We start from the raw sequence: 18,516 nt of genomic DNA on the forward strand, positions 1-18,516 counted from the left end.
ATGTAGATGTAGATGTAGAACTGGCCTCTCGACCATGATCCATAGATATTGGATGGGATTCATGCACGTCGGGCGATCTGGCTGGTCAAATCATTCACTCGAACTGTCCAGAAAGTGTTCAAATCTACAACGAACAATCGTGGTCCGGTGACATAGCGCATTGTCATCCATGAAAATTCCATCGTTCTTTGGGAACATGAGGTCCATGAATTGCTGCAAATAGTCTCAAGTAGCCGAACATAACCATTTACAGACAGTAATTGGTTCAGCTGTTCCAGAAGACCCAGTCCATTCCTTGTGGATACAGCCCACATCTTTATGGAGCCATCGCCAGCTTCCACAGCACCTTGTTGACAGCTTGGTTCCACCCCTTCGCGGGCTCTGCGCTACACTAGAACATTCACCATCAGCTCTTACAAACTGAAATACATGACCAGGACACAGTTTTCCAGCCTTCTAGAATCCAACCAATATCGTCGTGAGCGCAGAAGAGACTCTGCAGGCGATGTCTGTCAGATCGTCAGCGAGAGCGCACCGCTAGTTCCTGCTACTAATAAGGCGAGTACACCGTTCGCTTGTTACATATTTTTAAGAGCTTCAAAGAGGAGCGACTGCAGTAATGGATAGGAAGTATAATTGTTGTGTACAGATGCGAGCTGAGCTGGCGACCCTTCACTCAGAGCTCCAGGCTGCGTTGGCTTCTGTCACACAGCTTGAGGCTGCTGCCAAGGGGCGTCACTGTGGGGGAACGGACGCGGGGATGCGATGGACGTCGAGCACGTCCCACGTGTCCTCCGATCTGTCCACTGCTGTGACCTCCCCCGGCACTGCCTGCACTGAGGTTGACCCCTCACCTGTGGTCGAGTGGGAGATCATTCCAAAGTGTGGCAGGCAGCGAAAAACTTTCCGAGGGGCATCGTAGGGCCTCCCCGATTCGTTTGACGGACAGGTTTCGGGCGTTATCTGTGGCCGACGATGTCTCTAAGCGGGATGCAGTCGTCCACCCTGTTCCAGAGGAAGCTTCTCGGCCCGCAAGGTCTGGGCATTCACAGAGGGTGGGTTTGCTCGTAGTTGGGAGCTCCAACATTAGGCTCGTAATGGGGCCCCTTAGGAACATGGCTGCCAAGGAGAGAAGGAACCCAGTGTGCACTCCGTGTGCATTCCGCGGGGAGTCATTCCGGATGTGGAAAGGGTGCTTCCGGATGCCATGAAGAGTACATGGTGCAGCCAATTGCAGGTGGTGGCTCATGTCGGTACCAATGACGTGTGTCGGTTTCGATGGGAGTAGATTCTGTCTGGTTTCGGGCGGCTAGCGGAAATGGTAAAAACTGACAGTCTTGCTTCTGAGATAAAGACGGAGCTCAACATCCACAGCATCGTCGATAGAACCGACTGTGGTCCTTTGGTGCAGAGCCGAGTGGAGGGTCTGAATCAGAGGCTAAGGCGGTTCTGTGACCGTGTAGGCTGCAGATTCCTTGACTTGCGCCATCGGGAGGTGGTGGTGAGTTTCCGGGTTCCGCTTAATAGGTCAGGAGTCCACTACACACAGGAGGCGGCTACACGGGTAGCGGGGGCTGTTTGGGTGGGACTTGGCGGTTTTTTAGGTTAGAGGGTCTCAGGGAACCACAGAAGGGGCGTCCGTCTAAAAGTGGGCAGGTAAAACACAGTATAGTTGTAGAAACAATTGGTACTGTAGCTGTAAATTGTCGTATCTGTGTTGGGAAATAACCAGATCTCCAAGCCCTTATAGAAAGCACTGAAGCTCAAATAGTAGTAGGTACAGAGAGCTGGCTAAAGCCGGAAATAAGTTCAGCCAAAAATTTTTCAAACGACCTAACAGTGTTCAGAAATGATAGGTTAAATACAGTTGGTGGTGTAGTATTTATTGCTGTCAGAGGTCGTTTGCCTTGTAGCGAAACTGAAGTGATATGGTATGGGTAGAGGTTATACCTGACAATCGGACTAAACTATCAATTCTTCTAAGTACGCCGCTCATACAAATATAGTCGGTGGTGACTTCCATCTACCCCCTATATGCTGGAAAAATTATATGTTTAAAGCCGGTGGCAGGCATAAAACTTCATCCGAAATTGTACTGATCCCCCATGGTACACAAAACGGGTCACAGAGGTGTTGCAGAAGGAACTAAAAAAGCAGTCCAAATTTAAAAGAACTCAAAATTCCCAAGATTGGCAAAGTTTTACAGAAGTTCAAAATATTGCGCTTACTTCAATAATAATTTCCACAACGAAATTCTGTCTCGAAATCTGGTAGAAAACCCAAAGGGATTCTTGTCATACATAAAGCACACCAGTGGCAAGACGCAATCAATACCTTCACTGCGCGATGACAGTGCCACTAAAGCAGTTACTAAACACGGTTTTCCAAAACTCCTTCACCAAAGAAGACGAAGTAAATATTCCTGAATTCCAATCAAGAGCAACTGCCAAGATGAGAAACATCGAAGTAGATATACTCGGCCGGCATGAGTGGCCGAGCGGTTCGAGGCACTTCAGTCTGGAACCGCGCGACGGCTACGGTCGCAGGTTCGAATCCTGCCTCGAGCATGGATGTGTGTGATGTCCTTAGGTTAGTTAGGTTTAAGTAGTTCCTAGTTCTAGGGGACTGATTACCTCAGATGTTAAGTCCCATAGTGCTCAGAGCCATTTGAACCATTTAGATATACTCGGTGTATCAAAGCAGCTTAAATCACTTAATAACGGATCCCCCGTGGTACACAAAAAAGGTCCGAACGCTGTTGCAGAGGCAACGGAAAAAGCATGCGAAGTTCAGAAGAACGCGAAATCCTGAAGATGGGCTAAAATTTACAGACGCGCGAAATTTGGCACGTACTTCGATGCGAGATGCCTTTAATAGGTTCCACAACAAAACATTGTCTCGAAATTTGGTAGAAAATCCGAAGAAATTCTGGTCGTATGTAAAGTACACAAGCGGCAAGACGCAGTCAATACCTTCGCTGCGCAGTGCCGATGGTACTGTTATCGACGACTGCGCCGCTAAAGCGGAGTTATTGAACGCAGTTTTCCGAAATTCCTTCACCAGGGAAGACGAATGGAATATTCCAGAATTTGAAACACGAACATCTGCTAGCATGAGTTTCTTAGAAGTAGATACCTTAGGGGTTGCGAAGCAACTCAAATCGCTTGATACGGGCAAGTCTTCAGGTCCAGATTGTATACCGATTAGGTTCCTTTCAGATTACGCTGATACTATAGCTCCCTACTTAGCACTCATATACAACCGCTCGCTCACCGATAGATCTGTACCTACAGATTGGAAAATTGCGCAGGTCGCACCAGTGTTCAGGAAGGGTAGTAGGAGTAATCCATTTAACTACAGACCTATATCATTGACGTCGGTTTGCAGTAGGGTTTTGGAGCATATACTGTATTCAAACATTATGAATCACCTCGAAGGGAACGATCTATTGACACGTAATCAGCATGGCTTCAGAAAACATCGCTCTTGTGCAACGCAGCTAGCTCTTTATTCGCACGAAGTAATGGCCGCTATCGACAGGGGATCTCAAGTTGATTCCGTATTTCTAGATTTCCGGAAAGCTTTTGACACCGTTCCTCACAAGCGACTTCTAATCAAGCTGCGGAGCTATGGGGTATCGTCTCAGTTGTGCGACTGGATTCGTGATTTCCTGTCAGGAAGGTCGCAGTTCGTAGTAATAGACGGCAAATCATCGAGTAAAACTGAAGTGATATCAGGTGTTCCCCAGGGAAGCGTCCTGGGACCTCTACTGTTCCTGATCTATATAAATGACCTGGGTGACAATCTGAGCAGTTCTCTTAGGTTGTTCGCAGATGATGCTGTAATTTACCGTCTAGTAAGGTCATCCGAAGACCAGTATCAGCTGCAAAGCGATTTAGAAAAGATTGCTGTATGGTGTGTCAGGTGGCAGTTGACGCTAAATAACGAAAAGTGTGAGATGATCCACATGAGTTCCAAAAGAAATCCGTTGGAATTCGATTACTCGATAAATAGTACAATTCTCAAGGCTGTCAATTCAACTAAGTACCTGGGTGTTAAAATTACAAACAACTTCAGTTGGAAGGACCACATAGATAATATTGTCGGGAAGGCGAGCCAAAGGTTGCGTTTCATTGGCAGGACACTTAGAAGATGCAACAAGTCCACTAAAGAGACAGCTTACACTACACTCGTTCGTCCTCTGTTAGAATATTGCTGCGCGGTGTGGGATTCTTACCAGGTGGGATTGACGGAGGACATCGAGAGGGTGCAAAGAAGGGCAGCTCGTTTTGTATTATCGCGTTATAGGGGAGAGAGTGTGGCAGATATGATACACGAGTTGGGATGGAAGTCATTACAGCATAGACGTTTTTCGTCGCGGCGAGACCTTTTTACGAAATTTCAGTCACCAACTTTCTCTTCCGAATGCGAAAATATTTTGTTGAGCCCAACCTACATAGGTAGGAATGATCATCAAAATAAAATAAGAGAAATCAGAGCTCGAACAGAAAGGTTTAGGTGTTCGTTTTTCCCGCTCGCTGTTCGGGAGTGGAATAGTAGAGAGATAGTATGATTGTGGTTCGATGAACCCTCTGCCAAGCACTTAAATGTGAATTGCAGAGTAGTCATGTAGATGTAGATAAGCCAAGGCCACTGATCCAGATTGTATACCAGTCAGGTTCCTCTCAGCGTATGCTGATAAAATAGCTCCATATTTAGCAATTATATACAACCAATCACTCATAGAAAGATCCGTACCTAAACACTGGAAAATTGCGTAAGTCACACCAATACCCAAAAATGGAAGTAGGAGTAACCTGCTGAATTAAAGGCCCATATCACTAACGTCGATTTGCAGTAGGGTTTAGAACATATACTGTATTCAAACATTAAGAAGTACCTCGAAGAAAACGATTTATCGACATATAGTCAGCACGGATTCAGAAAATATCGTTCTTGTGAAACACAACTAGCTCTTTATACTCATGAAGTAATAAGTGCTATCGACAGGGGATGTCAAATTGATTCCACATTTTTAAATTTCCAGAAAGCTTTCGACACCGTTCCTCACAAGCGTCTTCTAACCAAACTGCGTGTCTACGGAGTATCGCCTCAGTTGTGCGACTGGATTCGTGGTTTCCTGTCAGAAAGGTCACAGTCTGTAGTAATAGACGGAAAGTCATCGAGTAAACCGGAAGTAATATCCGGCGTTCCCCTAGGAAGTGTTATGGGCCCTCTCTTTTTCCTGGTCTATATTAACAACATAGGAGACAATCTGAGCAGCCGTCTCAGATTGTTCGCAGATGATGCTGTCATTTACCGTCTTGTAAAGTCATCAGATGATCAAAACGACTTGCAAAATGATTTAGATAAGATATTTGTATGGTGCGGAAAGTGTCAATTGACCCTGAATAAAGAAAAAAGACTGCTATTCATTGCGAGAACACTTGGCAGGTGCAACAGGTCTACGAGAGAGACATTACACCACGCTTGTCGGCCCTATTCTGGAGTATTGCTGTGTGGTGTGGGATCCGTATCATATGGGACTGACGGATGACATAGAAAAAGTACAAAATAGGGAAGCTCGTTTTGTATTATCTCACAATAGGGGAGATAGTGTCACAGACATGATACGTGAATTGGATTGGCAATCATTAAAACAAAGGCTTTTTTAGTTGCGACGGTATCTTCTCATGAAATTTCAGTCACCATTTTTCTTTTCCGATTGCGAAAACATTCTATTGGCACCCACCCTCATAGGGACGAATGATCATCAGAATAAAATAAGAGAAATCAGGGCTCGCTCAGAAAAATTTAAGTGCTCGTTCCTGTCACGCGCCTTTCGAGAGTGGAACGGTATGGAGACAGCTTGAAGGTGGTTGATTGAACCCTTTGCCAGGCACTTTATTGTGAATAGCAGAGTAATCACGTAGATGTAGATGTAGATGTCGTGCTGTTAGCAAAGCAAACTGATTCCTGCAGATTTTTCACGGAGCGTTGCTTGTCTGTTAGCAGTGACAACTCTACGCAAACACCGCTACTTTTGGCGTTACGTGAAGGCCGTAGGCCACTGCCTTGTCCGTGGTTGGAGGAAACGTCTCAGATTTGGCATTCCTGGCACACTTTCGACATTGTGGATCTCGGAATACTGAATTCCCTAACGATTTCCGATATGGAGTGTCCCACGCACCTAGTTCCCACTACTATTCCGTGCCCAAAGTTTCTTAAGTCCCATCGTGCGGCCCTATTCACGCCGGAATCCTTTTCACACTACTAGCCTGAATACAAATGATAGCTCGGCCAATGCACTTCCCCTTAAAACCTTGTGCACCGGTGATACTCCGCCATCTTTATATGTACATTCCCTATCGCGTGGCTTTTGTCACCGCTGTGTATAATACACATAAAACAAATAATGGTTGTATTGAGCCACGTATAGTGTTGAATCACTCGACCCTTTACAGTCTATTATCACGAAGTGCTAGTGTTCGATTCCTCGTTGATTTGAATACAGAATAGTAGCCTTTGTTCCGGTTTGCACTGTGTGCCAATTCATAAGCCACACACTTTTTATGCTCACTTACAAACTTAAAAGAAACGGAATTGTAGACGACATTTTCTGTGTACACCATCAAAAGTTGCTTAAAATATTATTGTCTGCAAGTGGGTCGACAGTTTACGTTATCATCCGGCAGTTTCAAAACTTAGAGTCTGCGGTGTTGGACCCTTCTTCTTCGCTGAGAGAAATGTCAGTGCAATCATGTGTCTCGATTTTCTGCAGTTGTGATCCGTGGCACAACTTGAGACTGGCGGCAGCTGTTTCATCTTTCTAGTTAGGTGACACCTCTCCATATTTCCACAGCTGCATACGACCCTCACTGAATACGACGTTGTCACATCACTGGATCAGTCGTTTTTTTACCGCTGACCTGGTGGTACTTGATTTGCCACCAAGGTCGCTGAGCTTGAAGACCTGCGATTTTTTTCTTGCGGGTTTATATCAAGGACAGTGTTCATGTTCCACCAGAACAACGAAACCTCGAACACTTGCGACACTGCATCGCAGCGGCTTTTCTTACCGTCACTCCTGATATGCCTGGTCGGGTTTGGGCAGACTTGAACGCCGATTATATGTGTGCTGTGTGACAAATAGTGGAGACGCAGAACATTTATCGACATTGTAAATAAGATGATAGTTTGCCTTTTCCATAACTGCATCACTGTTACGTTGTTCTAGCCCATTTATCTGTATTTATTTTTTATAAAATGTTTAATAGACTTCATAATTACCCTGTACAGTTTTAACCGTTTTCGGTGGTACACAAAAAAACAGTTTTTGAAGAAGATTGTGTGAAGTATAAACCTGTTGAAGAAATGGCTCTCTTATTGCCAAGGCGAATGGAATGTCTCGTCACGTGGCGTGATTGGGATGACGTTAGCTTGACACTGATCGTTGACATCCAATTTGCGCGAAGAAGGGGCAAGACGCACGATAATAAAGCGGTTTATCGTACACAGGTAGTGGGTGGCCAAGGCATTAGTCATTCCAGCTCCTGGTTATACAGGCACTGGGATTTTTTCATGGAACCGTGTCAAGATTGTACTGTAAGTGTGAAGATTCGGAAAATATATCCACCGTCTGAGTCAGCTGTTGCGGACAACAATAGGAGTTTTACGGTGGTAAGGGAATCAACAGCATCGCTATTCTCTCGCGATTTCAACTGTGGACAACAGCCAACTGTGAGCAGCTATACCATTCAGAACCACCACCAAGATCACCACGCTATCGGGTATAAAATCCGCCACAGTGTAGATGAACCTGTCCACAATCGCATCTTTCTGAGTATCACTTCCCAAGTTTAAACAAGTATTTTGGGCAATGACCGTGCCACTGATAAGACTCACTGTGACCTCACCTCAGTTATTGTATTTCGATTTTGGTTCAAATGGCTCAGAGCACTATGGGACTTAACATCTATGGTCATCAGTCCCAGAGAACTTAGAACTACTTAAACCTAACCAACCTAAGGACATCACACAACACCCAGTCATCACGAGGCAAAGAAAATCCCTGACCCCTGCCGGGAATCGAACCCGGGAACCTGGGCGTGAGAAGCGAGAACGCTACCGCACGACCACGAGCTGCGGACTTCGATTTTGGTCTCTCATTAGTACCAGTAACTATACTATGAATTCTGCTAGATTTTATAACTTCCTGCCATTCATACTGCCTCTCGCTTATATTCTAGAGTTTTAGGCTTTGTTTTTTCGTTATCCTGGGACCTACAATTTCATTGACCCTGTCTACATCTTTTCGCTGCAGCTGTCGTTTCGCAGCCAGATATGTCACATTTATATTGAACGGTCATACTCCAGGAATCACAAACAGGGTTTTGGCGAGTGTAGTCTGAAAGCTCCGGAGATTCTTAGGTGTAAAATCAATTGCGCTCACCTCAGCATTACCCTGTAACGTTTCAGGCAAAATCGAAGTGCATATACATTCGCTCGAAAGCTTTTGTTCTGAATACAGCGTTTTGATATACACGCGTAACGATAGTTAATAATCTGCAAAGATGGAACGGGCCATCATGTAAATTTCATTTTACTAGAATGCCATGTAATCTACAGCGGGAGTCCTTGTCACAGAGAGACGAGAATGGCCGATATTTAATGTCCCTATACAAATAACGGTGGTGGTATTTCCCGAATTCACCTAATAGAGACAGTGAAAAGCAAAGAGAACAGTAGTCTGTTTTTAGTATAAAGAGCAGTCAAATTAAAACAAGAATTTTGACAAAAGTAAGTAAACTGTTTATTGTTTCAAAACTAATCGCCATAGCTATTAATATACACTCCTGGAAATTGAAATAAGAACACCGTGAATTCATTGTCCCAGGAAGGGGAAACTTTATTGACACATTCCTGGGGTCAGATACATCACATGATCACACTGACAGAACCACAGGCACATAGACACAGGCAACAGAGCATGCACAATGTCGGCGCTAGTACAGTGTATATCCACCTTTCGCAGCAATGCAGGCTGCTATTCTCCCATGGAGACGATCGTAGAGATGCTGGATGTAGTCCTGTGGAACGGCTTGCCATGCCATTTCCACCTGGCGCCTCAGTTGGACCAGCGTTCGTGCTGGACGTGCAGACCGCGTGAGACGACGCTTCATCCAGTCCCAAACATGCTCAATGGGGGACAGATCCGGAGATCTTGCTGGCCAGGGTAGTTGACTTACACCTTCTAGAGCACGTTGGGTGGCACGGGATACATGCGGACGTGCATTGTCCTGTTGGAACAGCAAGTTCCCTTGCCGGTCTAGGAATGGTAGAACGATGGGTTCGATGACGGTTTGGATGTACCGTGCACTATTCAGTGTCCCCTCGACGATCACCAGAGCTGTACGGCCAGTGTAGGAGATCGCTCCCCACACCATGATGCCGGGTGTTGGCCCTGTGTGCCTTGGTCGTATGCAGTCCTGATTGTGGCGCTCACCTGCACGGCGCCAAACACGCATACGACCATCATTGGCACCAAGACAGAAGCGACTCTCATCGCTGAAGACGACACGTCTCCATTCATCCCTGCATTCACGCCTGTCGCGACACCACTGGAGGCGGGCTGCACGATGTTGGGGCGTGAGCGGAAGACGGCCTAACGGTGTGCGGGACCGTAGCCCAGCTTCATGGAGACGGTTGCGAATGGTCCTCGCCGATACCCCAGGAGCAACAGTGTCCCTAATTTGCTGGGAAGTGGCGGTGCGGTCCCCTACGGCACTGCGTAGGATCCTACGGTCTTGGCGTGCATTCGTGCGTCGCTGCGGTCCGGTCCCAGGTCGACGGGCACGTGCACCTTCCGCCGACCACTGGCGACAACATCGATGTACTGTGGAGACCTCACGCCCCACGTGTTAAGCAATTCGGCGATTCGTCCACCCGGCCTCCCGCATGCCCACTATACGCCCTCGCTCAAAGTCCGTCAGCTGCACATACTTTTCACGTCCACGCTGTCGCGGCATGCTACCAGTGTTAAAGACTGCGATGGAGCTCCGTATGCCATGGCAAACTGGCTGACACTGACGGCGGCGGTGCACAAATGCTCCTCAGCTAGCGCCATTCGACGGCCAACACCGCGGTTCCTGGTGTGTCCGCTGTGCCGTGCGTGTGATCATTGCTTGTACAGCCCTCTCGCTGTGTCCGGAGCAAGTATGGTGGGTCTGACACACCGGTGTCAATGTGTTCTTTTTTCCATTTCCAGGAGTGTATTTATCCCACTGTGAGACAAGACGATCAATGCCATCACGGGAAAATGTTTCGTGGTTGCCTACGTACCTACGACGTGGCGGCTTTTGTACCCGATTCGGTGGTAGAGGCGGTGTTGGTTTTGAATGGTATCGCTGCTCACAGTCTGCTACTGTCCACCGTTAAAATAACGAGAGAACGGCTACACTGTGGCTTCCCTATCCACTGGAAGAATGTGCAGCTTGTTGTCCGCAACAGCTGACTCCGACAGTGGATGTATTTTCCGAATCATGGCACTTAAAATACATTCTTCATATTTACCACGAATTAATCCCAATGCCTGCATATCCCAGGAGATGGAACACCTCATATGTTGTCCACCCTCTATCTCTCCCTATGCCATTTTCATATATTCCGTGCCATTATGAAAGACGTTCGTGACTTTTAATTTGCTTTGGACGAAGAGGCGCAGGCCTGGATTCAATCATGGTTCCGTAGGCGATCGCAAACATTTTTCTATGAAGACACTGAACGTCTTATCTCACAGTGGGATACATGTATTAACGGTTTTAATTATTATTTTTGAAATAATAAACAGATTTCTTGCATTTTCCCATGTGTCTCGTTTTCATTTGGCTGCCCCTTATAGAATGCTTTATTCTGTTTATAATTTCAATAACTTTAATCAAATAAGTATCATTTGTGCCCTATCTCTATTACAGGCTTCTTTGAATACCGTATAGTAACATATTACAGACACAGATAGCTACATCCGGTGAGGGTGTTACTCGCGTGCCTGTAAAATATTCGTTCTCTGGCAACATTCCATCGCAGCCGTAACGTCGTAGCTCCATCCATTTTGCATGCCACTCGCAGTTTTCTCGGTAACAGTCGATAAAGGCGGAATGGCGGATGCAGGGTTGTCACATTACGCAAAACATTCCAGTGCAGAGGTCGTGAAAGTTTACAGTCCTAACGGTGCTGTGCTTTCTCGACTACAATCTTATACTCGCATATTACGCATATGTGTTGTACTATATGACACGGAAGTGGAGAAATATTATATTCACTCCTTTGTGTATAGTTGAATGTATTTGTTAACAATGAATAAAAGACAGAAAATAATTATTTTTGCGGATATTTTTATGTCAGAGGTAAAAGCAAGAGAGTAGCACACTACGATTTTGTGTTCAAACAATTTGATTGTGATTAACCTAAGAAAGCATCTGAAGCGAAGGCATCCAAGAATCTAAAACAATCATCCTGACGCTAAAAAGTAAATGTTGACGTAGGGTGGATAATATTTCCAGTAAGACACAAAACGTTGTGCCCTGTAATACGTAACGTTAGTAAGATCCGACATCATCAGGTGACAAAGATAAACGATCAGCTATACTCTTAAAACTTTTTTTTTAGTCTTTTAGCTGTCCTGATGTCAATAATACATAACTTTACAACTGACTACTAGTTTCGGTTGCTAAACAATCATCTTCAATCAGTAAAAGTAACAAAAAACAGAAATTAGCCTTTAGCTTAAAATTACTTTTAGAATCTTCAAGAATTTTTTTTTCCAAAGTAACGAAAGTTAAGTAGCGAAAAGATACCACTCATGCTGGAGACTCTGTATCTTCATACACTGTAGGTTAGAATGCCACCATCTGACAGTGTATGTCGTATCTATGTAAATAAATGGAAAATATTTACCAGGTCAATGCAACCGATTTTCAGTTTTTACTACATATATTATTCAAGTGGATGTTACATCGCAAATTGAACTAATAAAAACTTGGCATGCTCCTAATTAGCTAGGTTTTGAATGGGACTTAACTTCTGAGGTCATCAGTCCCCTAGAACTTAGAACTACTTAAACCTAACTAACCTAAGGACATCACACACATCCATGCCCGAGGCAGGATTCGAACCTGTGACCGTAGCGGTCACGCGGTTCCAGACTGAATCGCCTGGAACCGCACGGCCACACCGGCCGGCGACTGGTATTTATATTATTTGGTTAGTCATCTTTGAGTTGGTGTACGTATTCCTATTTCAGAAACGTGAGTCATCTTCCCAGTGCCATGTGTGTGGGTTCCTTTCTCATGTGAGTCGTGTTAATGATTTTGGTACTTGTTAATGGGGAAACTAGGTGAAGTGGTAAGGAGCTGGCTGGAGAATATAGAAGTGCTGGGACCACAAATTAAAGTATTTCTTAACAACAGTTTATTAAAATCAATCACAAATCTTTACAATTAGAAAAATAAACCAGTAAAGCAATGTCAGGAAAAAATTTCAATTAAAATAACTTGCAATTCAAGTAGTGATCAAAGCATAACAAGACAAGAAAAACAAAAAAAAAAAAAATTCTTTAGGCCACATGACATGTGTCTTCCAAAACATAGTACTAATGAGTAGCAAATCAAAGCCAATATTAACATAATTCCTTAACAGTGACTGTTAAATACTTTGATAAAATTAGCAACTGTTAAATTGACTTAGAGCCCAATAACAGACACGATTCATCAGTAAGTCAAATAACTTAAGGTTACAAGCAGGCACAATACAAACCAAAACATAGCAAACTGCAAAACTGACATAAAGACCAGTTGAAGATATAGTTCATTAGTTCGCAAAACCTTCAAGTTAGTACAACACAATATAGTACAGTTAGCAAGGTAACAGTGTAAGGCAAATTCTGATCATTCTTGCAAATTGCACCAATGGCTTATCGCAGTGAAGTAAATGGTAGCAGTGAGTTTACCAAGAACAGTTACAGCGTAACAACGTAAATACTAAAACTAAAATTTTAGCCAGATCTAAAACTTAGAATTTTTCTTAAAAATAGGATTTTAAAAGAAAGACATATACTGACTTAACGGTCAGTGGCCTCACGAACAAATTTTACAGTCGGTGAAGAAGCTTTAAGGTTTGCCTGAATTTCACCTAAGACGCAAGAACTCGGTTATGGCTGTACGTTCTAACCGTCACTACCCTCTTGTAGCTTAAAGTAGATTTATTAATTTTGAAGTAAGTTAATAATTTGGCTGGCTGGTCACATTATCACAGCACTTGGCACGGTGAGTTAGCGACACATTGCAGCGAGAGATAGCAATGGTAGAACTGGTATAAACAGTTTTCATAATACTCATCTTTAAATTGTCCTTCATTGTTGAAAGTTGTAGTCTCGAATTCCTTCCTGAAATGCAATTTTTTTATACTAGTCTAGAGGATGCTCGGTTTCATTTTGTTTAATAATATCAACACTGGCGGACTTTCTGTTGTTGAATATATATATTTGCATTCATTTCACTTCAAAAGACAAACTAACATCAACCACCATGCTAACACAACAAGCACATAATTTATACTTCATCCTCGCACTTTAAACTTGTACCACTATCTGCCCCAAGGCAAAGATTTACCTCTAAAAAATGTAGCAAAGAAAATGCTATCAAATACCGATCTACATTCCTGGAAATTGAAATAAGAACACCGTGAATTCATTGTCCCAGGAAGGGGAAACTTTATTGACACATTCCTGGGGTCAGATACATCACATGATCACACTGACAGAACCACAGGCACATAGACACAGGCAACAGAGCATGCACAATGTCGGCACTAGTACAGTGTATATCCACCTTTCGCAGCAATGCAGGCTGCTATTCTCCCATGGAGACGATCGTAGAGATGCTGGATGTAGTCCTGTGGAACGGCTTGCCATGCCATTTCCACCTGACGACTCAGTTGGACCAGCGTTCGTGCTGGACGTGCAGACCGCGTGAGACGACGCTTCATCCAGTCCCAAACATGCTCAATGGGGGACAGATCCGGAGACCTTGCTGGCCAGGGTAGTTGACTTACACCTTCTAGAGCACGTTGGGTGGCACGGGATACATGCGGACGTGCATTGTCCTGTTGGAACAGCAAGTTCTCTTGCCGGTCTAGGAATGGTAGAACGATGGGTTCGATGACGGTTTGGATGTACCGTGCACTATTCAGTGTCCCCTCGACGATCACCGGAGGTGTACGGTCAGTGTAGGAGATCGCTCCCCACACCATGATGCCGGGTGTTGGCCCTGTGTGCATCAGTCGTATGCAGTTCTGATTGTGGCGCTCACCTGCACGGCGCCAAACACGCATACGACCATCTTTGGCACCAAGGCAGAAGCGACTCTCATCGCTGAAGACGACACGTCTCCATTCGTCCCTCCATTCACGCCTGTCGCGACACCACTGGAGGCGGGCTGCACGATGTTGGGGCGTGAGCGGAAGACGGCCTAACGGTGTGCGGGACCGTAGCCCAGCTTCATGGAGACGGTTGCGAATGGTCCTCGCCGATACCCCAGGAGCAACAGTGTCCCTAATTTGCTGGGAAGTGGCGGTGCGGTCCCCTACGGCACTGGGTAGGATCCTACGGTCTTGGCGTGCATCCGTGCGTCGCTGCGGTCCGGTCCCAGGTCGACGGGCACGTGCACCTTCCGCCGACCACTGGCGACAACATCGATGTACTGTGGAGACCTCACGCCCCACGTGTTGAGCAATTCGGCGGTACGTCCACCCAGCCTCCCGCATGCCGACTATACGCCCTCGCTCAAAGTCCGTCAACTGCACATACGGTTCACGTCCACGCTGTCGCAGCATGCTACCAGTTTTAAAGACTGCGATGGAGCTCCGTATGCCACGGCAAACTGGCTGACACTGACGGCGGCGGTGCACAAATGCTGCGCAGCTAGCGCCATTCGACGGCCAACACCGCGGTTCCTGGAGTTTCCGCTGTGCCGTGCGTGTGATCATTGCTTGTACAGCCCTCTCGCAGTGTCCGGAGCAAGTATGGTGGGTCTGACACACCGGTGTCAATATGTTCTTTTTTCCATTTCCAGGAGTGTATTTTTGTACAATCATCTTTCAAACACACATAAATAAGGTGTAAATAATTGTTTGTCACTGCTCATCATTTTATGAGGTCCATAATCATCAACGTTATTACATTGTTTATATATGTTTAAGTTTACACATTTTCGTATCGCTGTATGGTAATGGGTTCCTGGGTTTTGATTCTTCAACTTGGGAATCCGTCATTTCATTTGATCCAAGATCGGTTATTACACTTATCTCACTATAACCAGTTTTATTACAATGTCAGCACATAAACAACTGATGATGCCGCTTCTAACGGCGAAGCGCTTGGCTCAGCAGATGGCAATGAATTAAGGCTCGTGCCCTTGCATGATTACACTGAAGCGCCAAAGAAAACGGTATAGTAGTGCGTACTCAATTACAGAGATAGGTAAACATGCAGAAAACAGTGCTGAGGTTGGAAACGCCTATGTAAGAGAGCAAGCTTCTACAATGACAGGTTATCAAGAGAAGTGCGTTTGAACGGGGGTTACAGTCTGCGCAAGTGAGATGTGACACAGCATCTCAGAGACAGCGACGAAGTGGGGATTTTCCCGTACGACCATTTCACGAGTATGCCGTAAATATCAAGACTCAGGTAAAACATCAAATCTCCGACAGCGTTGCGACCGGAAAAAGATCCTGGAAGAAGGGGCCCAACGACAACTGAAGATGATCGTTCAACGTGACAGAACTGCAATCCTTCCGCAAACTCCTGCAGATTTCAACACGTGTCAGCGGGCGAAACATTCAACCAAACATCATCGATATGGGATTTCGGAGCCGAAGACCGAATCGTGTACCCTTGATGACTGCACGACACAAAGCTTTACGCCTCGCCTGGGCCCGTCAATACCGACATTGGACTGTCAATGGCTGGAAACATGTTGCCTGGATGGACGAGTCTCATTTCAAATTGTACCAAGCGGATGGACGTGTACGAGTATGGAGACAACCTGAAGAATCCATGGACCCTGCATGTCAGCAGGGGACTGTTCAAGCTGGAAGAGGCTCTGTAATGGTGTGCAACGTGTGCAGTTGGAGTGATATGAGACCCCTGATACGTCTAGATACGACTCTGACAGATAACAAGTACGTAAGAATCCTGTCTGATCACCTGTGACCATTCGTGTCCATTGTGCATCCCGATGGACTTGGACAATTCCAGCGTGACAATGCGATACCCCACACGACCAGAATTGCTACAGAGTGGCTGCAGGAACAGTCTTCTGTACTTAAACACTTCCACTGGCCAGCAAACTCTCCAGACATGAACATTATTGAGAATATCTGGAATGCCTACCAATGTACTGTGCACCGCCCCCTTGTACTCTTATGGATTTATGGACAGCCCTGCAGGATTCATTGCGTCAGTCCCCTCCAGCACTACTTCGGACATTAGACGAGTCCATGCCACGTCGTGTTGCGGCACTTCTGCGTGCTCGCAGGGTCCCTACACCATATTAGGCAGGTGTACGAGCGTGGTGAGCATACTGTAAGACCTTCAGTGCACACACCATCGGATTAATTGACTTGTCGCTCTAACGAAGGAGGCGAGAGTCAGCATATGTCTCGTGGTCTTATCGTGGCGTGTTTATCTTCTGCCGTTAGGTCAGACGATAGAATTTCCACTTGCACGCTTAGAGTAGCAGATTGACAGTGACCAACTTTAAACAGAACTTGATCAATTTTCACACACATTTATTAAAATAATAACAAGCATAAAAATTACTTAACTTGGTTCTGGATGCTATTTACAATGACAATCTGAAGTTCCTTTGGTCTTGGTGCGTTAATCTTATTCTCACATATATCTCTGATACTTGACAAAAGTGTCTATACATTTATCTTCATGGCTATGTAGTGGAATATGGTAATCTTATTAGGCGCAGGCTGAAACTTGACTATAGACTGGTACAGACAAATGTAAAACTCATACAGACTGGTACAGACAGATGCAGACTGACTAATCGGAGGTCTGTACACTTGTTATAATAGCTCGCGCGTTCATGTATCACTGCGCGAGTGTGATCCGCGAGGAGAAAAGGTTCTACATTAGCAGCAATCTCATTGGCTGCATTACATATTAATACGCGGATCGGCGGAAGTAGTATTTGGTCCGTCTCTATGGCAGCGCCATCTCGTAGTGCGGAGACGGACGAGCGCTGCGCCTGCGCTGTTGTGTTTAGCGGGACGCGCTCTAGTAGGAAAGTTGTGTACGCGCTGACTACGCGGAACTATGTACACAATAACGAGTTTCTTTAGCTCTTCAGTGTATTTGGCACAAACTGTGCACGGCACCGCTCTGGCAACGGCGAACAGTCTGTGTGCGAAGTTACAAGGTCTGGCTGGAGGAATTTTCGCCACCGGCCTAAGAGAGGGCTGCGTCGCGTTGCAGACACGGTGCCGGAGCTGCAGTGGACGTTCGTGGAGCAGGCGCTGAGCCCGGGCAGCCCGGTGTCGCTGCGCTGCGCCGCCGCCGGCAGCCCGCCCCCGCAGTTCACCTGGCATCTCGACGGCCGGCCCCTCACCGCCTCGCGACTCGGCCACAGGTAGGCGTCGGCGCCGGTGTGCACCGCGCTCAGCTTCTGCAGGACATGCGCAATTCGCTCCATCACCCTGACTGGCGTCCTCTTGAGTTCGCCAGGAAAGTAGCGCCGGCGCATTTATTCTCCCTATATAGAAATTTGCTACGTCAGGTATTGCTTCATTAACCATGTACATTTTCAACGAATTTTCTATGGTAACATTTCGTAGCATTGTCGCGTGATCCCAGATTTTGGTAGAACAACTTGTGTTCAGAAATTCCTGCAATTCAAAAGAGTAAGCTTGTTATTTTTGTTGTGGTCTTCGTTCCGGAAACTGATCTGTTACAACCCTCCACCGTAGTCCATCCAGAGTGTGGCTCTTCATCTCCGCATAAGATTAGATTATATTAGACTAAAAATTCATTCCATAGACCCATAAAAGAGGGAATCCTCCTGGGTGTGGAATATGTCAGATAAACAAATTACAAAAATGTAATTAGAAAAACCTGAGTTTCATTCATTTTAATGATACTCAGTCAATAAACAATAAAACTATGTACGCGAATTAAATTTAAACTTCTAACATTTACAGGTTTAATAAATGGCTCTGAGCACTATGGGACACAACTTCTGAGGTCATCAGTCCCCTAGAACTTAGAACTAATTAAACCTAACTAACCTAAGGACGCCACACACATCCATGCCCGAGGCAGGATTCGAACCGCAGCGAACCGCAGCGGTAGCGCTGTTCCAGACTGTAGCGTCTAGAACCGCTAGGCCACCCCGGCCGGCACAGGTTTAATACTTACATCTGCTTTCATTAAATCCATCATTCAGACAATTG

At 45.6% G+C, this 18,516-nt stretch overlaps 1 protein-coding gene across 1 annotated transcript in view; it reads left to right on the plus strand.

Annotated features, from left to right (window-relative positions):
* LOC126297439 (Down syndrome cell adhesion molecule-like protein Dscam2) overlaps positions 1-18,516 on the plus strand; it is a 384,987-nt gene that overhangs the window by 131,375 nt on the left and 235,096 nt on the right. The window contains exon 7 of the mRNA XM_049988328.1: positions 17,543-17,696. Within this exon, the coding sequence (XP_049844285.1) occupies positions 17,543-17,696 (154 nt within the window). The remainder of the gene's footprint in view (positions 1-17,542; positions 17,697-18,516) is intronic.

The sequence above is a fragment of the Schistocerca gregaria genome, chromosome 1 (assembly GCF_023897955.1).
Source record: "Schistocerca gregaria isolate iqSchGreg1 chromosome 1, iqSchGreg1.2, whole genome shotgun sequence".
Lineage (NCBI taxonomy): Eukaryota > Metazoa > Arthropoda > Insecta > Orthoptera > Acrididae > Schistocerca > Schistocerca gregaria.